We start from the raw sequence: 17,388 nt of genomic DNA, 5'->3' as shown, positions 1-17,388 counted from the left end.
CTTGAGATTAATAGTGTATTTCTACCTGGTGAAGTGGCTAGCTTTCCCTCTCAAAATACATCCTCTGAGAGCTCATTTGGCTTCAGTTACTAGCTTGAAGTATCTTATAGATGAAAATAGCTGAAGTTTGAAGATTTTTGTTTATGTGCTAAAAGTTGCAGCAACATCTATCTGTCAGCCAGTCATGGTAAAGAACAAAGTGTGTTAAGTCGCACATTTGATCTTTGGCTAGGTGTTCAGACTGTTTCTGTGACTAGAAATAATGCCCTGCTAAATGCTGACATCCAAGATTTGCAGAGGTGACATGGGGCAGAGGTGCCTCTAATCTTTCATAGTGATACAAAGCAAACATTAGGGTCAGGGTGATGTTTCTCAATGCATTATAGCTTTTGGGGGGGGTGATGGTTGCTGTGAAGACCAGAGCAGAAGTGGAGATTGACCTTAATAGGTAAAAAAAAAAATCAGGAGTGTGCCAAAGCATGCAATTCATCCAAGGCATATACACAAGGGAGACCAGACAGCTTTTCTCAGGATTTTGTTAAAATTCCTCTTGCTGGTGGCTCCAGTGAGAATGATCTTTGTACCAAACAAGAGTCCATTAATCACTTAGTGAAGGTCCTGAAATCCCAGATAAAGTGCTACTAATTGCATGGTAAAACAGTCAGAAAAGAGTATCAAGTCAATATGACAAGAATGCACTGAACTCTTGTGATAGTCGCTGCTAAATTGCAGCAAATGCTGCTGAGTTCATTAGCAGTCTTAACAGCTTTATTAATACTTGTGCTAACTGAAGGAAGGGAACAGACTATAACATTTCTTCTTGGCAGAAATTTTATTGTCTCTGCTGTTGCACTAAGCTGAAAGACAGTCACCCTAAACTACACTGGAATGTGTGTCCAAATATGTACCTTTAGTATCACTGCATGCTGCCATCGTACTGTCCAGTGCTCTCCTTGTGCCCTGCAGAAAAAGAATGTGTTTGGAGGGACACATGCCTACCTGTCAGGTCAGCATTTGGCCACCAGCCAAGCTCACAGGCTTTACAGGTGAATTCATCCTGAACAAATTCATTCTCCTTGCAAGCAGTGCAAATCCAGCAGCAGCTCACTTCTCCTTTCCTGATCACCTGCAATACAAAACACATCCTTGGTTCTGATCCTCTATCAGAAAACAGAGGCACACACCATCACCCCCCAGCAAAACATAACACAATACTCTGTTTAAAACATGACAGGATTCCTGCATATGGCACATTTCAAACAGCTAGAAAACACCAATCATGATTTTGTATCGACCCCTGTATTAAAATTTGTGCTTAGGATTTCAAGGATAACCTCTGGGGACAATTTTATTTTGTTTTGAGGAGAGCTGTTCTGAGTTAAAAGTACAAAACCATTTTCCCTCTGGTATAGAGGATGGTGAATGTCATGTTTTCAAACTTGAGGCTTAATCTGTGAGATGGTAGAGGTCAGGACAAGCAGCTCAGCCCTTAATATCTATAGTAAAAAGCAGTAAATAAAGTCAAAGTCAGAACCAAAACTAATTCATGCCTATAAATACATATATATACATATACACACAAGCACATTTACATAAATATACATTCCAATTTATGTGGAAGTCTCTTTGGGGCTCATTACACAAGTGTAAATAGAAATTAAAATAAGAACAATTTACAAAACATCCTGCTAAAAGGATATGTTGGGTTTTAGCAGAAAAAAAAAATTAAGCAGTGACAAAAGTCATGCTTCAGAACATCTCTTTTAGGGACAAATGTCCCTGAAAACTTTCTTTCTTTGTTGTGAGGACTGCTAAATGGAATGATCCAATGCTGAAAAGATTATTTCCTTGTCTTGATTCCTAGTTTCATTACCCTGAGGCTGAAAGAAAGATTAAGGATATCTCTGGTTCCTAGGGCTCTGACAAAGGCTCTGCCCTTGTTTGCTAGGAGGGAGGAATCCAGCCTTTTCTCCCAGGTCTTCCTACCCACCTATATGCAGAGATAAGTACAGTAGTGAAATGCAAAATGTTTGTTTTATTGAATACTGGCTTTGTGGGCTTTTTTTTTTTTTGTTTAACATTTCCTCATGCAGTCTGTGGAGAGAGTCCAATAGGCTTCAATGAGAGCTGAAGCTGGCATTTTGTGTGCATAGTGTTTACATATGCACACATACACAAACTGCACAACCTCAAAAACAGAAAAAAGATGTTTTGGAGGGTGGTAAATACCAATAATGTTTCTCCTCCAAGATGTTGGAGTGTGTCACTGTGCCTTTGCCAAATCAGTTGCTTATAGCTTAGAGTAGCAGTATAGAAATAAAAAGCTGCAAATGTGCTTATTAAATGAAAATAGAAAGAAAGGTCTACTCTAAGGAAATTTTGCTGAATGGTTTCTTGCCATTTTAAACTTACTGCATCTATGCCATTCTGATAGTGGTGAAACATGTCTTTATGTCATCCAGACATGACTGATAGCAAATTATTTGTAGCCTGATGCAAGTGCTACTGTTTGGTGAACAGAGAGTGATTTCATTTGTGTTTCCATTCGTCCTGTTTTGAACATGAGATATAAATGGGCATGGGGTTAGTTGCGGTTTTTTTTTAACTTTTTCTTGCAGGTGTAACGGCTGGAACAAAATACTGGACTCCTGTGGGTCACGATATTTTCAAGATCTCCCCCTAGGTGAATCACAGCCACTGAATGTTGTAGGCAATGACTAAGTGAAAATCTTTCTCACATAAGGTGAAACTCAAATTCTGCCACATTAGAAGATTCTGCATCCCTACAAAGGGTAATTTTAGAAAACATGGGCCTGTATATGCTGTTGTTAAAGAAAGATATTAGTCTAGGAGTCTTTCTATCATTTTGATGTTCCTGAAGGAAAGGAAGTCCTACTCACTGACTTGAAAGGAGCTTGCTTGGGTTTAGGGAAAAAACACTGACTGGATACTCCTATTTCTATAGCAGAAAGTAAGTGCCTGAGGCACACCTTAATCTGGCCCTTCAGGCACGGCTCGCTGCACACCGATCGGACCATTCCGCTCTTATTCATCTGAATCCGGTAGTCATCGATGTTGAGCACACCCTCGTGCCAGGTCCCAACGAGGACGTAGTCGTAGCGGTTGGGCTCTATGTACTGCAGGTTCATGATGTCATATCTGCAAGGAAAAAAGAATGAGTCAGTGTCCTGAAACATAAAGGACAAAAATTTACCTTGCTCTTTTTCTTCTGCCTCTAAGTATTCAAGTTATCCCTTAATACCAGGGACTTGGGTTTCACAAAAACCCAAAATCCTTTAGGATTTGCAGCAGAATCACAGAAGTGTCAGCTCTGATTGGCACACAATTGCTGATTGCCTGCCTTGCTTGCAAAAAACTATGGGTAAAAAGTTGTGTCCAGGAAGAGCTGCACACTGAAGCTCTGCTGAAGGTACACGTATAGGCAATGTCTGGATGCTGCTGATTCAAATAATTTGTCAAAACTTCTTTAACCTTCACTTGGTGTCTCCATGCAGGCTGGTTGTAATGTAGCCCTTGCTGGGAGCTCTTAAGCAGAAATGCTCAGACCAATTGGACTGGTTTGCCATAAGTTCTCTGTAAGCACTAAGTTCGACCATTCATTTTATGCAGCCCAGTGATCCTGTCAGGAAAAGTTAGCACCTCAGTCTCAACATTTACTTCCTCACCCTAGGCAAGGAGGAGAGCACTTCCCAAGGTAAGGGAAGCATAAAAAACTGCTACAATAAACATCCAGCCTGCCCATTGCCTTCAATGCGTTGGACCTGAGGTGTGTGCATCCCTTCTTGATATTTATTATATTCATTCTTTTACCCACAGAATCTAGCTTGATTCTTAGTAGGAAATAAGCAAGAATGGAAGAATGAATGTTGGAGCGTGTACAGAGAGGAAGAACCACAAAAGAGACCTGGTATCTTAAGATGGGAAGGGGGAGGACTTTGTTTAATAAATGACAAGAGAAAGAGCACTGAGAACAAGGAATCAGCATTAGAGCTGAAAATAACAAAACATCTTATATTTTCCAAGCCTGGGATTTACTTCCTTGCTCTTCTGTACTGGATTGTCTCAGTCTCTGGAGAAAAAGAATCTTTTGTTTATAATGGGCGTTGCTAATCTGTACATGCTTTAAGAATGAAATGTAAGGTAAGCAAAGTACAAGTCAGAAATAAAATTGGGATGTTTGGTTGTGAGCAAAGAGAGACATCCATTTGTTTCTTTTCCATTTTGAGGTTCAAATATGCAAAATTTCAACTCTCTCTGCACTTCACAGAGGGAAGAGGTGCTAGAATTATTCTCTAGAGTAGAGCAGAGTAATTTTCTTAACTAAGTCTTTGTTGAAGATGATTTAAAGAAATGCATATTCACAGCTGTAATTAGACCTCAGTTTTGCAAATATGCATGCTCAGATAATGCCAGTGCAGAGCTCCATTGAATCATGTGTGAAAAGGACCCCTGCCATTGAGTTCAACGGAGCTCCAAGCAGGAGGCAGCTCCATTGGTTGGGAATTGGTCACTAATCAAGGCATTGCTTAGGAAACGGGTAAATTTCAAATTCATTAGGGAACAATTGCTTCTCATATCCCAGTTCTAACACTAAAGTGCCTAAAAAAAGAAATGCTGTTTCCAGGCTTGTGAAGAATCAGGATAACAAGAAGCAGTGAAAGTCAGGCATTTCATAATGGAGACTCAACAGACAGGAGTAAAGCTCAGTGGAAATGTGCATTCCTCTTCCTAGCAAGGAAAATGTACTTGGATTTTAGTTTGACCTTATATTAGACTGATACAAAATCAGTTACTCTGGGCTAGAAAATTAATTCAGGAAGGGGAATAAAAGATTGCTAAAACCTCACATTTCCTTAATGGAATTTTTGAGCTCACACACTTTTTTCATTTTTACAAAAACACATCACAAGGCACAGAGTGACATTAATGTAATATCAATTAAGAGGTTCTCTTGTGTTCTTGTAATACTATTCCCTTTCCTATAGGTTACCTGTCAAAGAATAAAGTATGTAGATTAAAAGCCTTACATAGCCTTGCGTTATGACAAGTTGTAGTACAATGTTTTCAGCTTTGATATGCAGCTTGAATTTTAAGTGGAAAAATGTGGTCTAGCAAATACAGTTGGTATATGGAGATGCGCTTAAGTTCTTTATCCTTTCCTTCTTTGTCTTAATGAAAAACATCTGTGCTTCAAGCAAAGACAAATTCAGTGCTGGAATGCCTCCTCCCATCCCCTTGCTCACGTATGTACAACTCTAACCATTTTGTGCTGCGTCCATGCTACAAATTATGACCCCAAAAGAAGAGGGCTGGACGAGAGTTGTGAAGCCCTCAGAGAGTAAGACTTCTTGGAGGCAGTTGTATTTCATACACACATGGCAGCATTTAAAGAAGCCATTAAAACATTCAGCGGGTAAGAAAATTAATCCTTCTTTTAACATAAGAGCAAGCTCTCTGGTATATTAGGAAATTATGTGACCCAGCAGGTGGTGTCTTATGAGTAAGTTACTTGTAAGGCAAGCCAGAATATAAGTCAGCTGGTCACAGGCACAGTCTTACTCCAGTTAATCTGAGATAGCTGAAGTTACCTTTTTCCACAGCCATATTACATGACTGATACTGATGTTGGCTATCCTGAAAGACAGGAGGGAAAAGAGTGATGCTGAGCAATGCTGGGATGTAAATGGATGAAATAACCACCCATGAATCCAAACTCTGAAACAAAAATGCATATTTGAACAAAATTTTTTTACATGCAAGTTTGAAGGCTTTGCATAAGGCAAAATTTGATTATTCACTCAAAGCACTGGAGTAGGTAGTGTTGTCATGACTGAAGCCTGAACAGCTTTTGGAAATTTTGAACTAGATAGACTTATATGGTTCTAAGTCAAAGTCTAGTTAAGATGAAATGTTAGGTGAAATTTTTCTCTTAGTTTGTGAACCTCAGCATTTCTCCACATATCAAATGTTTCTGTTGGGGCTGAAAGTTCTCCTGCCTGTTGTCACAAAGCATTTTATGGTCAGAGGTCTATGCAAATCATTTGTTCTAGAGAGGAAAGGTTCTTCACACCAACCACAAGGTGAAAGGAGGCCATTACCTAGAATAGACCAGAGCTAAAAGATATGTCTTTATCCCAGAGAAAGATGTTGTGTTGACTATTGCATCCTCCACACCTTCTCCAGCCATTTCTGGAAATTTGAGTGATGTGATTGCTACAGAGGAAGGAAATGGGAGCTACTCAATGAAAGAAAAAAGTGCAGTAAATGCACCAGCATGTTCTTAATGACAGTATAGTGAGCACATACAGCTGAGTTTCCAGATTTATATCCATGTCATTTTTCCCAGAGTCAGTGCAGTCAACTAAATGACTGCATTTCTGCCCTTCCAATAAAAGTTTCCTTCATATTTCTGCATAAGAGATATTCAAAAAAAAGATTCTTCACAGAAGAAATACACCTTTGGCTACATGCTTTGTTTTCCAATCTCATTTTGATAAAAACCTTGAAATAATGAATTGAGCCTGAGATATAAAGAAAGCTGTGTCTAAACAAATGTTGAAGGTTCATGAAGCTGTATAGGTTTCAAAACAGGAGTTATGGGAGTGCCAGACAAATACAACTATAGGCAACTCTATCTGCTCTGCTCATGATGATGACAATTAAGATTTTGTGGAAGTCAATTGCTCAGAGAACCTCGCAGATTTTGAAAATTATGAGAAAGGTTGCTGCCTTCTAAGAAGAATATTATTTCACCTTGTGAAGTTGATTTGTTCATATGATTTGACGACAAAATATCTAAAACCGCCTTTACAAATGTGTCACACATTTGTGTGACATTCTGGCACTTGCATAGAGAAGCCAAAAAACTAAGAAACTTCATAGCAGGCTGACTTTGCTATATTTAGGTGTTGTATGTGGTGTTTATCTTTCCCTTTTGCTGAGGTACAAAACTCTTGGGTATTGACACCGTGCTTTGGTCTGTTCACTGATGCACAAAGAGACTTTCCACACGAAGCTGTGGAAGCACTAGAGCCAGTCTGAAACTACAGGTGATTCTTTTGAACTGCTGTTGCCGTGCAAGGATCTGACAGACTGTGCAGGTCACAGTTCCTATACACACAGCCATTCTCTGATATTGCCCACATCATAAATTCCACAGATTGATTCAAGGATTACAGAATGAATAACTAAATGGTTAATTGAATTTCCTTGCCCAAACTTGCTAGCTCCAACTGTGAAAATATAAATGAGGATCAATAACAAAAAAAATCCCTACCTAAAATATCCTATCAAATTCTAAGTAGGCCAGGGAATCAAGAAAAATGAACCTTGCTATAGACAAAAATGATGGATGGAATAAATTCTATAATTCTGGCATACTCAGAGGAATATCCTGGTATAAACTCTCTTATGTTTTAAATTCAGCAACTGTTCAATCTAATTTTATGCTTGGTACTGATGAGAGTTGTGGAAATGCTCTTGGGTGACAAAATAATAAATAAGAATTAGGCTAAAATTGGAAAATTACATCTAAACATCAAACCAAATAGCTAAGAGACAGAAAATGCAGCATCTGCAAAGCTGGAGTAATGTTTTTATGGACACAAATAGTGTGCAAAAATCATAAAGCTACACTAAGCAGTAATTTCTCTGTATTATCTAAATTATATTTGCAAATACTTGATTTATGCATTTGTGTTGATAAGTATGTGTTCAAATGTAAGGGAATTGCTTGCTTTACTTTCAAAGTCTAACCTTAACTGATCTGTATCTTTGACTAAAAAAATTCTGAAGTCAATGTTCAACAAGACCAAACTGACTAGTTTTTTGTTACTAATTAAATTGACAAACTGTTTAAATGTATATACTGTTTTAATATGACAATAGAAAAAACCATAACAATCTAGAAAATGGCAAAACATTGGCCAGTTTTGCTAATAAAACCTAGTAATAGAGATAAGGGTTGCTTTAAGATCACTGTGTCTTATGAATATTCTTTGGAGGCATGGAAAGACATGAAAACTCTTGTTTGCTCCAGAGCCCTTCCTTTGTGTGGTGTTGGCACTCAGATGCACTTATGCAATAAGCCCAAAGATGGAGTGAGAGAGCCTTTTATAACACTTCAACAACTCAGTAGGAAAACAAACTTCAGTGAAGCAATCCCTGGGTAGGTTTCAATTAATAATGGACTTTGTACTTTAGCAGCTGAATTAAATGTATTTATAAAAAAAAAGAAAACAAAGAAAAAAATCCCTACATTAAAATAGAACCCACAAAACTAAATGAAAAGAAAGATCTCTGTCAGTTCACTACCATAAGAGAAACAAAGGCGACACCCAAGTCCACAAGGGTGCTGCCTCACCCACGGCAGGGGTACATCCTGTGTCTGCTGGGGGGGGCTAAACAATAGCAGCTGCCACAGCTGGGACCAGACCCCAAATGACCAAAACACAGAAACTTCTGCCAAAATCCCCCTATTATTTGTCCTGCTCTACACAGATCTATCTTTAAATTCAGGGACTGATCTGATTCTATTTGGAGTGAAACAAACTAAAGAGATCATAAAGGATCTTACCAATCAACATTAAATAGTCTCTAGCAAGGTTTCAGCAGAGCTCCAGTTGGAATAGGATGAGCTCTACAGCCCTTTATTCAAAACCATGTCAGGTAAATTCTTCATAAAATTCCAATCATTTCTGTTAGGCTTCATACATGCTAAAACCCTGGTACTGAGACCCAATAGTACCTTGCACACCAGAAGTCTGTGAGCTACAAGGTTTTTCATCTCTTGTAGCACCAGAAATTTATAAGATCTACTGTAGTTCCTGTCCCAATATAAGATACCATGTGTTACCAGTATTATTCCTGGCTGTTGGAAAGACGGGTCCATGCTATATGTTTCAGGAAAAAAGCCAAAGAAATCATCACCAAACACAGCAACATTCCCACTCCCCACCCTCTGGTTTAATAGTTGAGATGAAAACTCTTTACCTTCCAGGGGCATCTCCCTTTTCATCAAACCAAACTTCTTCTCCAGAAACACCAATGAATGAGGATTTGAGGAGGAACTCCAGGAGCTTGCTGCCATCAATTGGCTTCATAGCATCACACAGTCCAACATGTCCAGGGCAAAGGGAATGATGCATGTTCTGTAGCCCATAAGCCATAGCATATATTGCATTGATGACAAATCCCATTTTACTGTCCTGCACGTAATTTTCTTCTAAGCTCTCATTGCCTACAATGGTAAGAATAAAAGGGTTATTATAAAGAAAAATGAAGTTAGATGAAAATATGAAAAAACAATGATATATAAAAACGGATTTCCTTCTTTCTCTTTTAAAGCACTAGAGGCATAAACAAGGTGCTAGTCACAGATTATAAATAAATTAAAAAAAACAAAACAAAACACTTGCCCACCTCCACCCCAGAGATCTTGAATTCATTAAAAGTGAAATGCTTCATGAGAAGCACTCATCAAGTCATCATCTTTTTTTGGTTTTTTTTTTTTAATTTTTCCTCATCATTCCACAATATTATTTATTTTAGGGAAGGTTAACTAAGAAGATAGATTTCCACTGAAATAATTTTTAAAGTGATTTCCCTGAAAATTTGATTTTTTGTTACATTTGAAGTTTTTATTTTTTAACCTCATGTTATTGAGGGTCAAGATAGCAATGTCCCTTTCAGTGTTAATAACTAAACAATGTAAATCAGCATTACTTCTCAAGTTATCAGAAACAGTCCTTTTAGTTAAAAGTGATACTAGGTATGCCAGTATGGGATTGCTACAGAAAGACAGCCAAAGTTTGAAACACTAAGTTTTTCTGTAACTTTAGCAGGAGCAGACATTGAAGTCTCCTTCCTCTGATGAGAAGCAATGTGGCAGCAGATTTTTCTCCACACCTAGATTTTCTGCCAACATAGGTTTCCCCTTTGATCTGCAGCTGGGTCAGCACTGTCAGAAGGTGCTGTTTTTGGGCTGCACTTCACATCAGACCCTGCTGGGTCCTGGGCTGCTCCCTGCTTGCCTTTGGCCAGCTGAGCTGCTGCAGAGCACTGCCAGCTCTGGCCCCAAGGCACTGCAGACCTGTGCTGCGGGGCCCAAGGCAGCTGGAAGTAAGAAACCTCCCTGTTTTCCTTCTTCCCCCTTGAGTCATTCAATCACAATATGCTCCAAACTGCAAGTTGCTTTTATCTGCAGGCCTCCCACGTTACTCGAAGTTTAAAGGCAGTGGCAACCCAGCCTCTGTTATTTTGTCTCAGGAACACCTTGTGTACTCCAGGGAAGTAGGATGTGTGAGAGACTAGCTGTTAACTGACGCTTCTCAAATCCAGGTTGGAGAAGATGTTTGTCATTTTAATACAATGAAAGGAGGTAAAATTCTGCAAGTTCACCAAAACTTTCAAGTTAAAAAATAGTTCCTTACCCTAATGCAGTTATGATATGGCTTTTAAATGAAACTATGAAGCCTGTCCTTACATTTATCATTGGAAAAGGCTCTCATTTGGTCGTTCTCAGTTTTCTTGCCCTAAAACTCAGAAATTTCAGCTGGGAATTTATGGGACAGCAGACATCCCAAAAGCAGGGATGTCTGTCTTGCTTTCCCTGGGTTGCACTGCAGCTAGGCAAGAAAATTTTGCCTCAGTAACTATTTTACAGATGAGCTTAACAGAGCAAACAGATGTGATGGTGAATTTAAAAAGCTTTGTGAATATAGCATAATCTGACTGAATGAGTTCATGTGCTCCTCACTACCATACATTCACCACCAGCACCACCAAGCAAGGAGCAGCTTGAAAGAAAACAGAAAGAAATTCTTTCCAGAGGCAACATATCTGCCACTTTCTTTGTGAGGGAAGGTTCACAGCTCCCATTCAAATCACATGAAAAAAACACCACTCAGATTCATGTTGAGAAACACAGTAAGAATAAAGTAACTTGTATGCAAGATGACAGAACATTCACCCGGGGAAGCAGTGAGCGTGCCAGTGCTTGTGCACCCTCACTTATGTACAACACAGCCTTGACATCTGTATGCCTGTATATGCTAATATATAGTCTCAATCAAGCATCTGTCAGGGTGTTCTATCAGCTGATTAGTCCCATAGGACCAGCACATTGTGAATTTATCACTGATTCTGCTTTCTTGTAGCTAGAAAATGCAATTGTTGTCAGTCCCTAAGGGAATGAGACAGAAAGAATCTGGGCTTGACACAGCATTCCTCTTGTGAAGCTTCTAAGCAGCAGGTTATGGAAGAGATCACAAAAAGCAGATAGTGCACAGCACTCACTATCTATCCTTTCCTACATGAAAGTTTATCTCAGATCTTCCTCATTTTTTTAAATTAGTTTAAAAAAAGAAGCATAAACATCAGTAATGCTTGCAGGAGACAATGATAGCATCCATGTGTCTCCTGAGGCAAGCCTTCATGTGGGTGATGGAGGTAGAAAATGAAATGTTACAGGATTTGCCAATGTTTAAAAAGAGGCCGCTCCCTTAAGTATGTATTGACTCAGCAAAACATCCTTTGGATTATCATATTTCAATATAATATGCATACCTCCAAGGAGCATAAATAGTTGTTGGTTGAAGAATTTGCTTTTGACTATTTTGGAATGAATACCTAAATTAAGGTTGCAAGCATATAGTCCCACATTACAGACGTGACTGCCTTAATGTCACCTATAGAAATAATTGTATTGTAGTGGAAAGCAACATGTGAATTGTCTGAATGAATTGTCTCCAGATCAGTAATATAAAAATCCTTATATGTGAATAAGATATTTTTCAGTAAATCCAGAATAAGTCATGTTTTCCCTAAACTTAACTTCCCAGAGTCAAAATCCACTCTATTTCATTTTCATCATTATAAATTATTGATACAATTATGCATTTGAATTGGTAAAATTCACTTAAGGCAATCAGTTAGAAATGTATGGGTTTTTAAAACAAAAGAAATCATGTAATTGTGTACAGCCAGAGACAAAACAGTGTTCAATTAAGTTTTCATAGGGCAAGTTTTTAATGCAAAAGTATCACAATATTTGTCATTGACTGTCTCTATAAAGTTGTATTTTTCCTCAGTAAGTCTTTGAAATGTAACAAAAAGCAAAGCAGAACCCTGAACAGTGAAACTTCTTTTTTTCCTTTGTTTCTCAGCCCTTGGAAGAAAATATCATTGAACTACAGAGGCTAATAGAAAAATATTTTGTTAGCTTTCTTCCTTTTTTTTTTTTTTAATTTTAGAGACCTTAGCTTTCACTAAGCAAAGAAAAGCTGTAAGTCATAAGTCCTGTGAATATTGGATTAATTGAAGTCACTCAAATTAGATCATTAATTTTTGGATGACCTTGAAGAATTCAGGTGTCCTAAATACCATACTTAATTTTCTATTGGATGCAATGCAAATCTTCCTTTAATAATTTAAGTTTAACAGCTTCTCAGTAGTCTGGGTCATTTTTTTAATCACAGTTTTGATTTTAGTCTCTGTTTCTGTCAGTAAATCTTAGAGGATGAGGGCACGTACACACATACACTACTAACTGGAAAGGAAAAGAAAAAAACAACAAACAAAACCCAATAAAAAAACCAAACATCACATCCTGGCTGCACACAACTGAAAAATGCTCCCAATAGTGCTAAAAGTGAAGTACAGGTAGAAGGAAGGAAGAGAAAAGAGTCCAAATTTTCATGAAAATCACTGTTAATTTTTCCATTAACTGTAATGCCCCTCACAGCTAAATAATCTCAGCTTCAGCTAAGTCCGTAGAAGGATGTGACTGTGAAGCAGCCATGACTTTAATTTAGTGCTTTTACTGTGAATTCAGTGTGGAGCTAACTGTGCTCTTGAGAACAAAGAGTGTATTTTGCAAATCCCACTTGAAAAACTGAAATAAAGAAAAAATGTGCTATTGGAATTATGGCAAGACATGAGTTAACTAGCATGTAAAAATAAAGATAGGAAATGTCTCTTGATATTCAATATAAAAATCAGCACCAAATATTACTCGTTTGCAGTCCTCAGAAAGGTTAGGGCAGGAGGGAATTTGTGATGGAAATAAATGTAAAAACATTTTGGTTGGGGAATCTAGCCAGTTGGCAAATTTTGAGCAAACACAGACATTTGACAAAGAACACAGTCTGTTCATAGATGACTCTTGATTAGCTTAAAAAGCCAAAATCTGTTCAGCAAAATTGTTATAAAGGACAATATTTCGTCTGGAATAGGCAGACAGTTTTATGATTTGCTATGGTCATCTGCTGAATATTTAGGGTGAAATAAAAAGTTACCAGCTGTCATAAAAACTGTCTTCATTTCTGGTGGTCCTGACAGAGGTATGAAGGTATTAAAAATTGTATTTACTGCTTTCTGAATTTCCAGTTGTCCTTTCCAGGACTGCTATGCTTCATGGGAAAGCCAAATGAGATTTTTGCTTTGTTGTAAGTTACAACATGGGTGATGGTTGCATTGAATATGAGTGCCAATTTATGCAAAAAAAAAATCTGGAAGGACAATTGGGGCAAAATTTCATTGGGAAAATGAAATTAAATTTAAAAATCTGCCGTACTTGGGTTGCATATGTCAAGGAGTAAAGAGGGCTCCCCCAAAAAAATGCCAGGTATGAACTGGTAGAGCAGTACCTCTTGGGGTCTCTAGCTGGTCAGAGTGACCCCGAGATGCGTTAGAAAGTCTCTTTTCCCAGCCCGGCTCTTGAAGAAAGAGTCAGAACTCTTCAGTTCTTGATCTCAAGGTTGCTTATTGTATCTTATCTATAAAATTCTTTCTCTTGACTTGCCGAGGTCTGCTCAGTAAGACAGTCAGAGGCACTCTGCCTCCCTCGGGGCGGTGTTATCTTTTTATACTAAAAACTACATATACAATATTCACAATTACTTTCTAATACTTATCATCTATGTTAGACAGTGAGCTTCTACTCTAAACCAATCTAAAAGTGCCAACATCACAGCAGAAGATGGAGGCCAAGAAGAAGAAGGAGAAAGGTTGGTCACGCTCAGATTCTTCTATCTTGCTCTCTGAACCCCCATTCTAAAAACTTCAAAAATTTATTTTTCACCCTGTGATAAATTTAGTATCATTCGACTCAAAATTTTGTGGCTTGTAATTCTTAATATAAGGTTGGTAATTGTTTTTTCTAAGGGCTAAATCAAAGGCACAGGGGTCTTGGGCTCTGTGCTAAAGTCTCTGAGCCCCCTGGGCAGGGGCTTGAGTCTTCTAGAGCAGCTAGAGGAATTTCCTAGGTTCCGACAAGTACCCAAGCTCCTAGCAAATGTCCATATCCATTGGACAAATTGTGGAGGCAGGTTTCCTATCCTGCCCTTCAGTCCCAATAAACACTGACTTTGCCACAGGGTGGCCAAACACTGGAAGAGGTGTCCTATAGAGGTGGCCAATGCATCAAGTCCGTCAGCAGTTGGAGCCATTTGAGCAAAGCCCTTAACAATCTGCTTTAACTCTGGTCAGGCCCAACAGAACTGAAATTAAAAAGCTCCAATGAAACAAAAGAAGGCCCAGTGGCGCTGACAAAATTTGCTAGTCTTCCTCTGTACAGGTTTGTGTGGAGAGCTGCTAGTGTCATGGCATGTCCTTGGAAAACACTGGATGTCACATATCTTGCACTGTCTCATGCTAGAGAAGACCTGACAAACTTTGACCACAACAAATTTGTGTCAAAGGATCCTGCTAGGAGCAGGGAAGAAGGTCAGCATTTTGACCTGACCTCATTTTAAATCTGGGATCTAAAAGGTAAGAATTAAAGGTTATTCTAGAAACCAAATGGCACATTAATAGTGATGAAAAAACTTAGTTAATGGTGATTTTTTGTAAAATTTTAGGGTATTTGGCTACTTAGAAAAGTTGGAACAGTTTTAATTAGATGCTTAAATATTTAATTATGGTTTTGTCTTTGTACACATAGGAAAGAAAATGTAACCAATTCTACATTTCTGTTTTTTGACCAATTCCTTGAAAAATTTAAATTTTTAATTTTATTTAAAACTATAGAATAATTTAGGTTCAAAAAGAATTTTAAGATCTTTGAGCCCAACCCTTAACCTGACATTGCCAAGTCCACCAAAAACCCTTTAATATCTTTTTTGACAGTAGCCAGATTGTGCTCCAGTTGGACTTTGGCCCTTCTAATTTTCTCCCTGCATAACCTAATGAAATCCTTGTAGTCTTGCTGAGTTTGTTGCCCCTTGACTCAAATGCCATAAACTCTCCTTTTTTTCCCTGAGTTCCAGCCAAAGGTATCCGCTCAGACAGGTCAGTCTTCCCTGGCTTATCTTTCCACACATGGGAACATTCAATAATGGCTAATCCTCTAACAACCATGCCAAACTGTGATTGTATAAAATATTTTTTGCAAAGGGTTTCATTTGTTTTAACTCATTTGCCATTATTGATTCAGATGTTTTAGAAACATTGCCAGCTCACTCCCTCTCATATTCTATTTGTAACATCTTTTTACATTAACTAACTTCAAAGATAACAACAAAATTATTTAACACAATTCACTTCAATGCACTGCAAAATGAGTAACAGAGGTTATGATTTCTCTAGATGTGATAAGTACAATGATGGTGTGTTGAAAACGTGTGGATCTTTTGGGTTTTTTTTGGTTTTTTTCTCTTTGTATCACCTTCTTGATAAAAAATACACTCTGTTAATTAATATTGTGCAGCTGAATGAAATCTGCACATCTTAGGAATGAAAAAGTGAACTTTTGTTCCTGCTACGGTACTCACTATGTCCAAAAACAAGTCACAGGCAACAAGTCATTTATTCTAGATGAAAACATCCCCAAACAATTTCCAGCCCACAATCAAATATGCAGTAACGAGAATTCCTGAAGTTTTATTTTCCTATGTAACTGTCTGCTTTCCAAGGCATTTCAAGCTGTAGCTCACTACCTATGAGGAAGAGGCCAGGATTTGGTGACTAGAACAAGCAATTGTCTATCAGGGGCACAGGTTCCACTTGTTGTGGGCTGCCTCGATGACTTTGCTGTCTCTATGTGCAAACTATAATGTGACCACCAATACTTTGTGGAAAAATTATCTGGGGGGAGCATATTTTCCAAGCCAGAACTGTTAAGAAAAAACAAGGCTTTGCTTTGTTCTCAATTAAAAAACTTTTGCAATTTTCATGAGAGAGAATTGATAGGCTGGAAAATTTCTCACAAAGTTTCATTCAACCTACAACAGATGATCCCATCATGGTAAGTTATTGCTTCTTTTATGGTTTCTGTTCCCAGAAAAGCAGTTGCTATTCTGTTTTCAAACAGAACAGGATATGTGCAGTGGTTACCACATTACTTCTCACTTTGGTGTCTATCTTTGCAGCAGGGAGGCAAGTAGAAGAGGCAGCTAAATACAGTGAAAGGGAGGAGGGGTCCCTTACAGGGAATCCCATACCTGGAGGATAGAGCTATCAGAAAGGCATAAGATGAAAGAGGTAACTCAATTCCCATTGTATGTGAACTATTTGTCTGGGTGGAGCTCCTGTATTTGTAAGGTAAGGCTGAGGAAGGATGTAGTATTGCTACATACATTAAGGAAAAGATATTTCCTTAACGTCCCCCTGAGCATCATGTTGCCACTCTATAGGAAGCAATGCATTTCTCTATCTAGAACTGCAAGTTCCTCCACCTTTTGGCAAGAGAGGAAGCAGAACTTTCACAGGAGAGGTTAAAAGGAAAGAATATCTTACAAAATGTGGGTTCTACACCAGATTTTGAAACATGCTGATAAACATTTGACATTTTACAGTACTCATGAAGCAATAAATGAAGTTCACTGGGTTTCAGACTTTGTTTTCAGGATGTCATTAAATCAGAAAGGTTTTCTTCAATTCTTCAAATGGTTTTTATTTCCCCAAGCAAAGAGATTAAATTCAGGCAATTACATTTGATCTATTTTTCCCTGAAAAGCTAGCATACAATTACAGTTACCAGTTGAGACACCCTGCTATTTTCTTTCTGAGCATGGTAAAATCTATGAGACTCTCAGATACCACTGCTTTGTTACATCTGGTAAATGCTGGTTTTTAATTGGGATTACTGTATTTCTATTCTTCTATACAAAACTAGAGAGAAGAGAATAGAAACACCCATTTGAAAGCTGGGTGTTCAGCAAAAGCTCCTCAAAAATTTGCACTAGAATTCTCTAAGGCATTAACAGGATGGTAATTGCAGCAGTATTTGTAGGGAGGTTTTGGTTTTTTTATCGTTAGCAAATTATTCAAATCACTGATGAAATGCCTTCTCTTGAAATAAAGTTGATATTGAATTTAAAAGGATTTGGGGGTTTTAGATTTATTTTTACCAGCATATCTTTTACAGAT

The 17,388-nt window shown here is 38.1% G+C and overlaps 1 protein-coding gene across 2 annotated transcripts in view; it reads right to left on the bottom strand.

The window, feature by feature from the left end:
• Positions 1-17,388, bottom strand: part of GRM1 (glutamate metabotropic receptor 1) — a gene marked incomplete at both ends in the record, with an annotated part of 177,674 nt that overhangs the window by 32,729 nt on the left and 127,557 nt on the right. For both annotated transcript variants that reach the window (XM_084201589.1, XM_084201590.1), the window contains 3 exons: positions 1,000-1,126; positions 2,991-3,159; positions 9,013-9,259. In XM_084201589.1, coding sequence (XP_084057715.1) covers positions 1,000-1,126; positions 2,991-3,159; positions 9,013-9,259 — 543 coding nt within the window. The remainder of the gene's footprint in view (positions 1-999; positions 1,127-2,990; positions 3,160-9,012; positions 9,260-17,388) is intronic.

The sequence above is a fragment of the Fringilla coelebs genome, assembly GCF_963513975.1.
Source record: "Fringilla coelebs genome assembly, chromosome: 3".
Lineage (NCBI taxonomy): Eukaryota > Metazoa > Chordata > Aves > Passeriformes > Fringillidae > Fringilla > Fringilla coelebs.
Note: the sequence above shows the minus strand (reverse complement) of the source record. Positions and strands in the feature narration are given on the sequence as shown.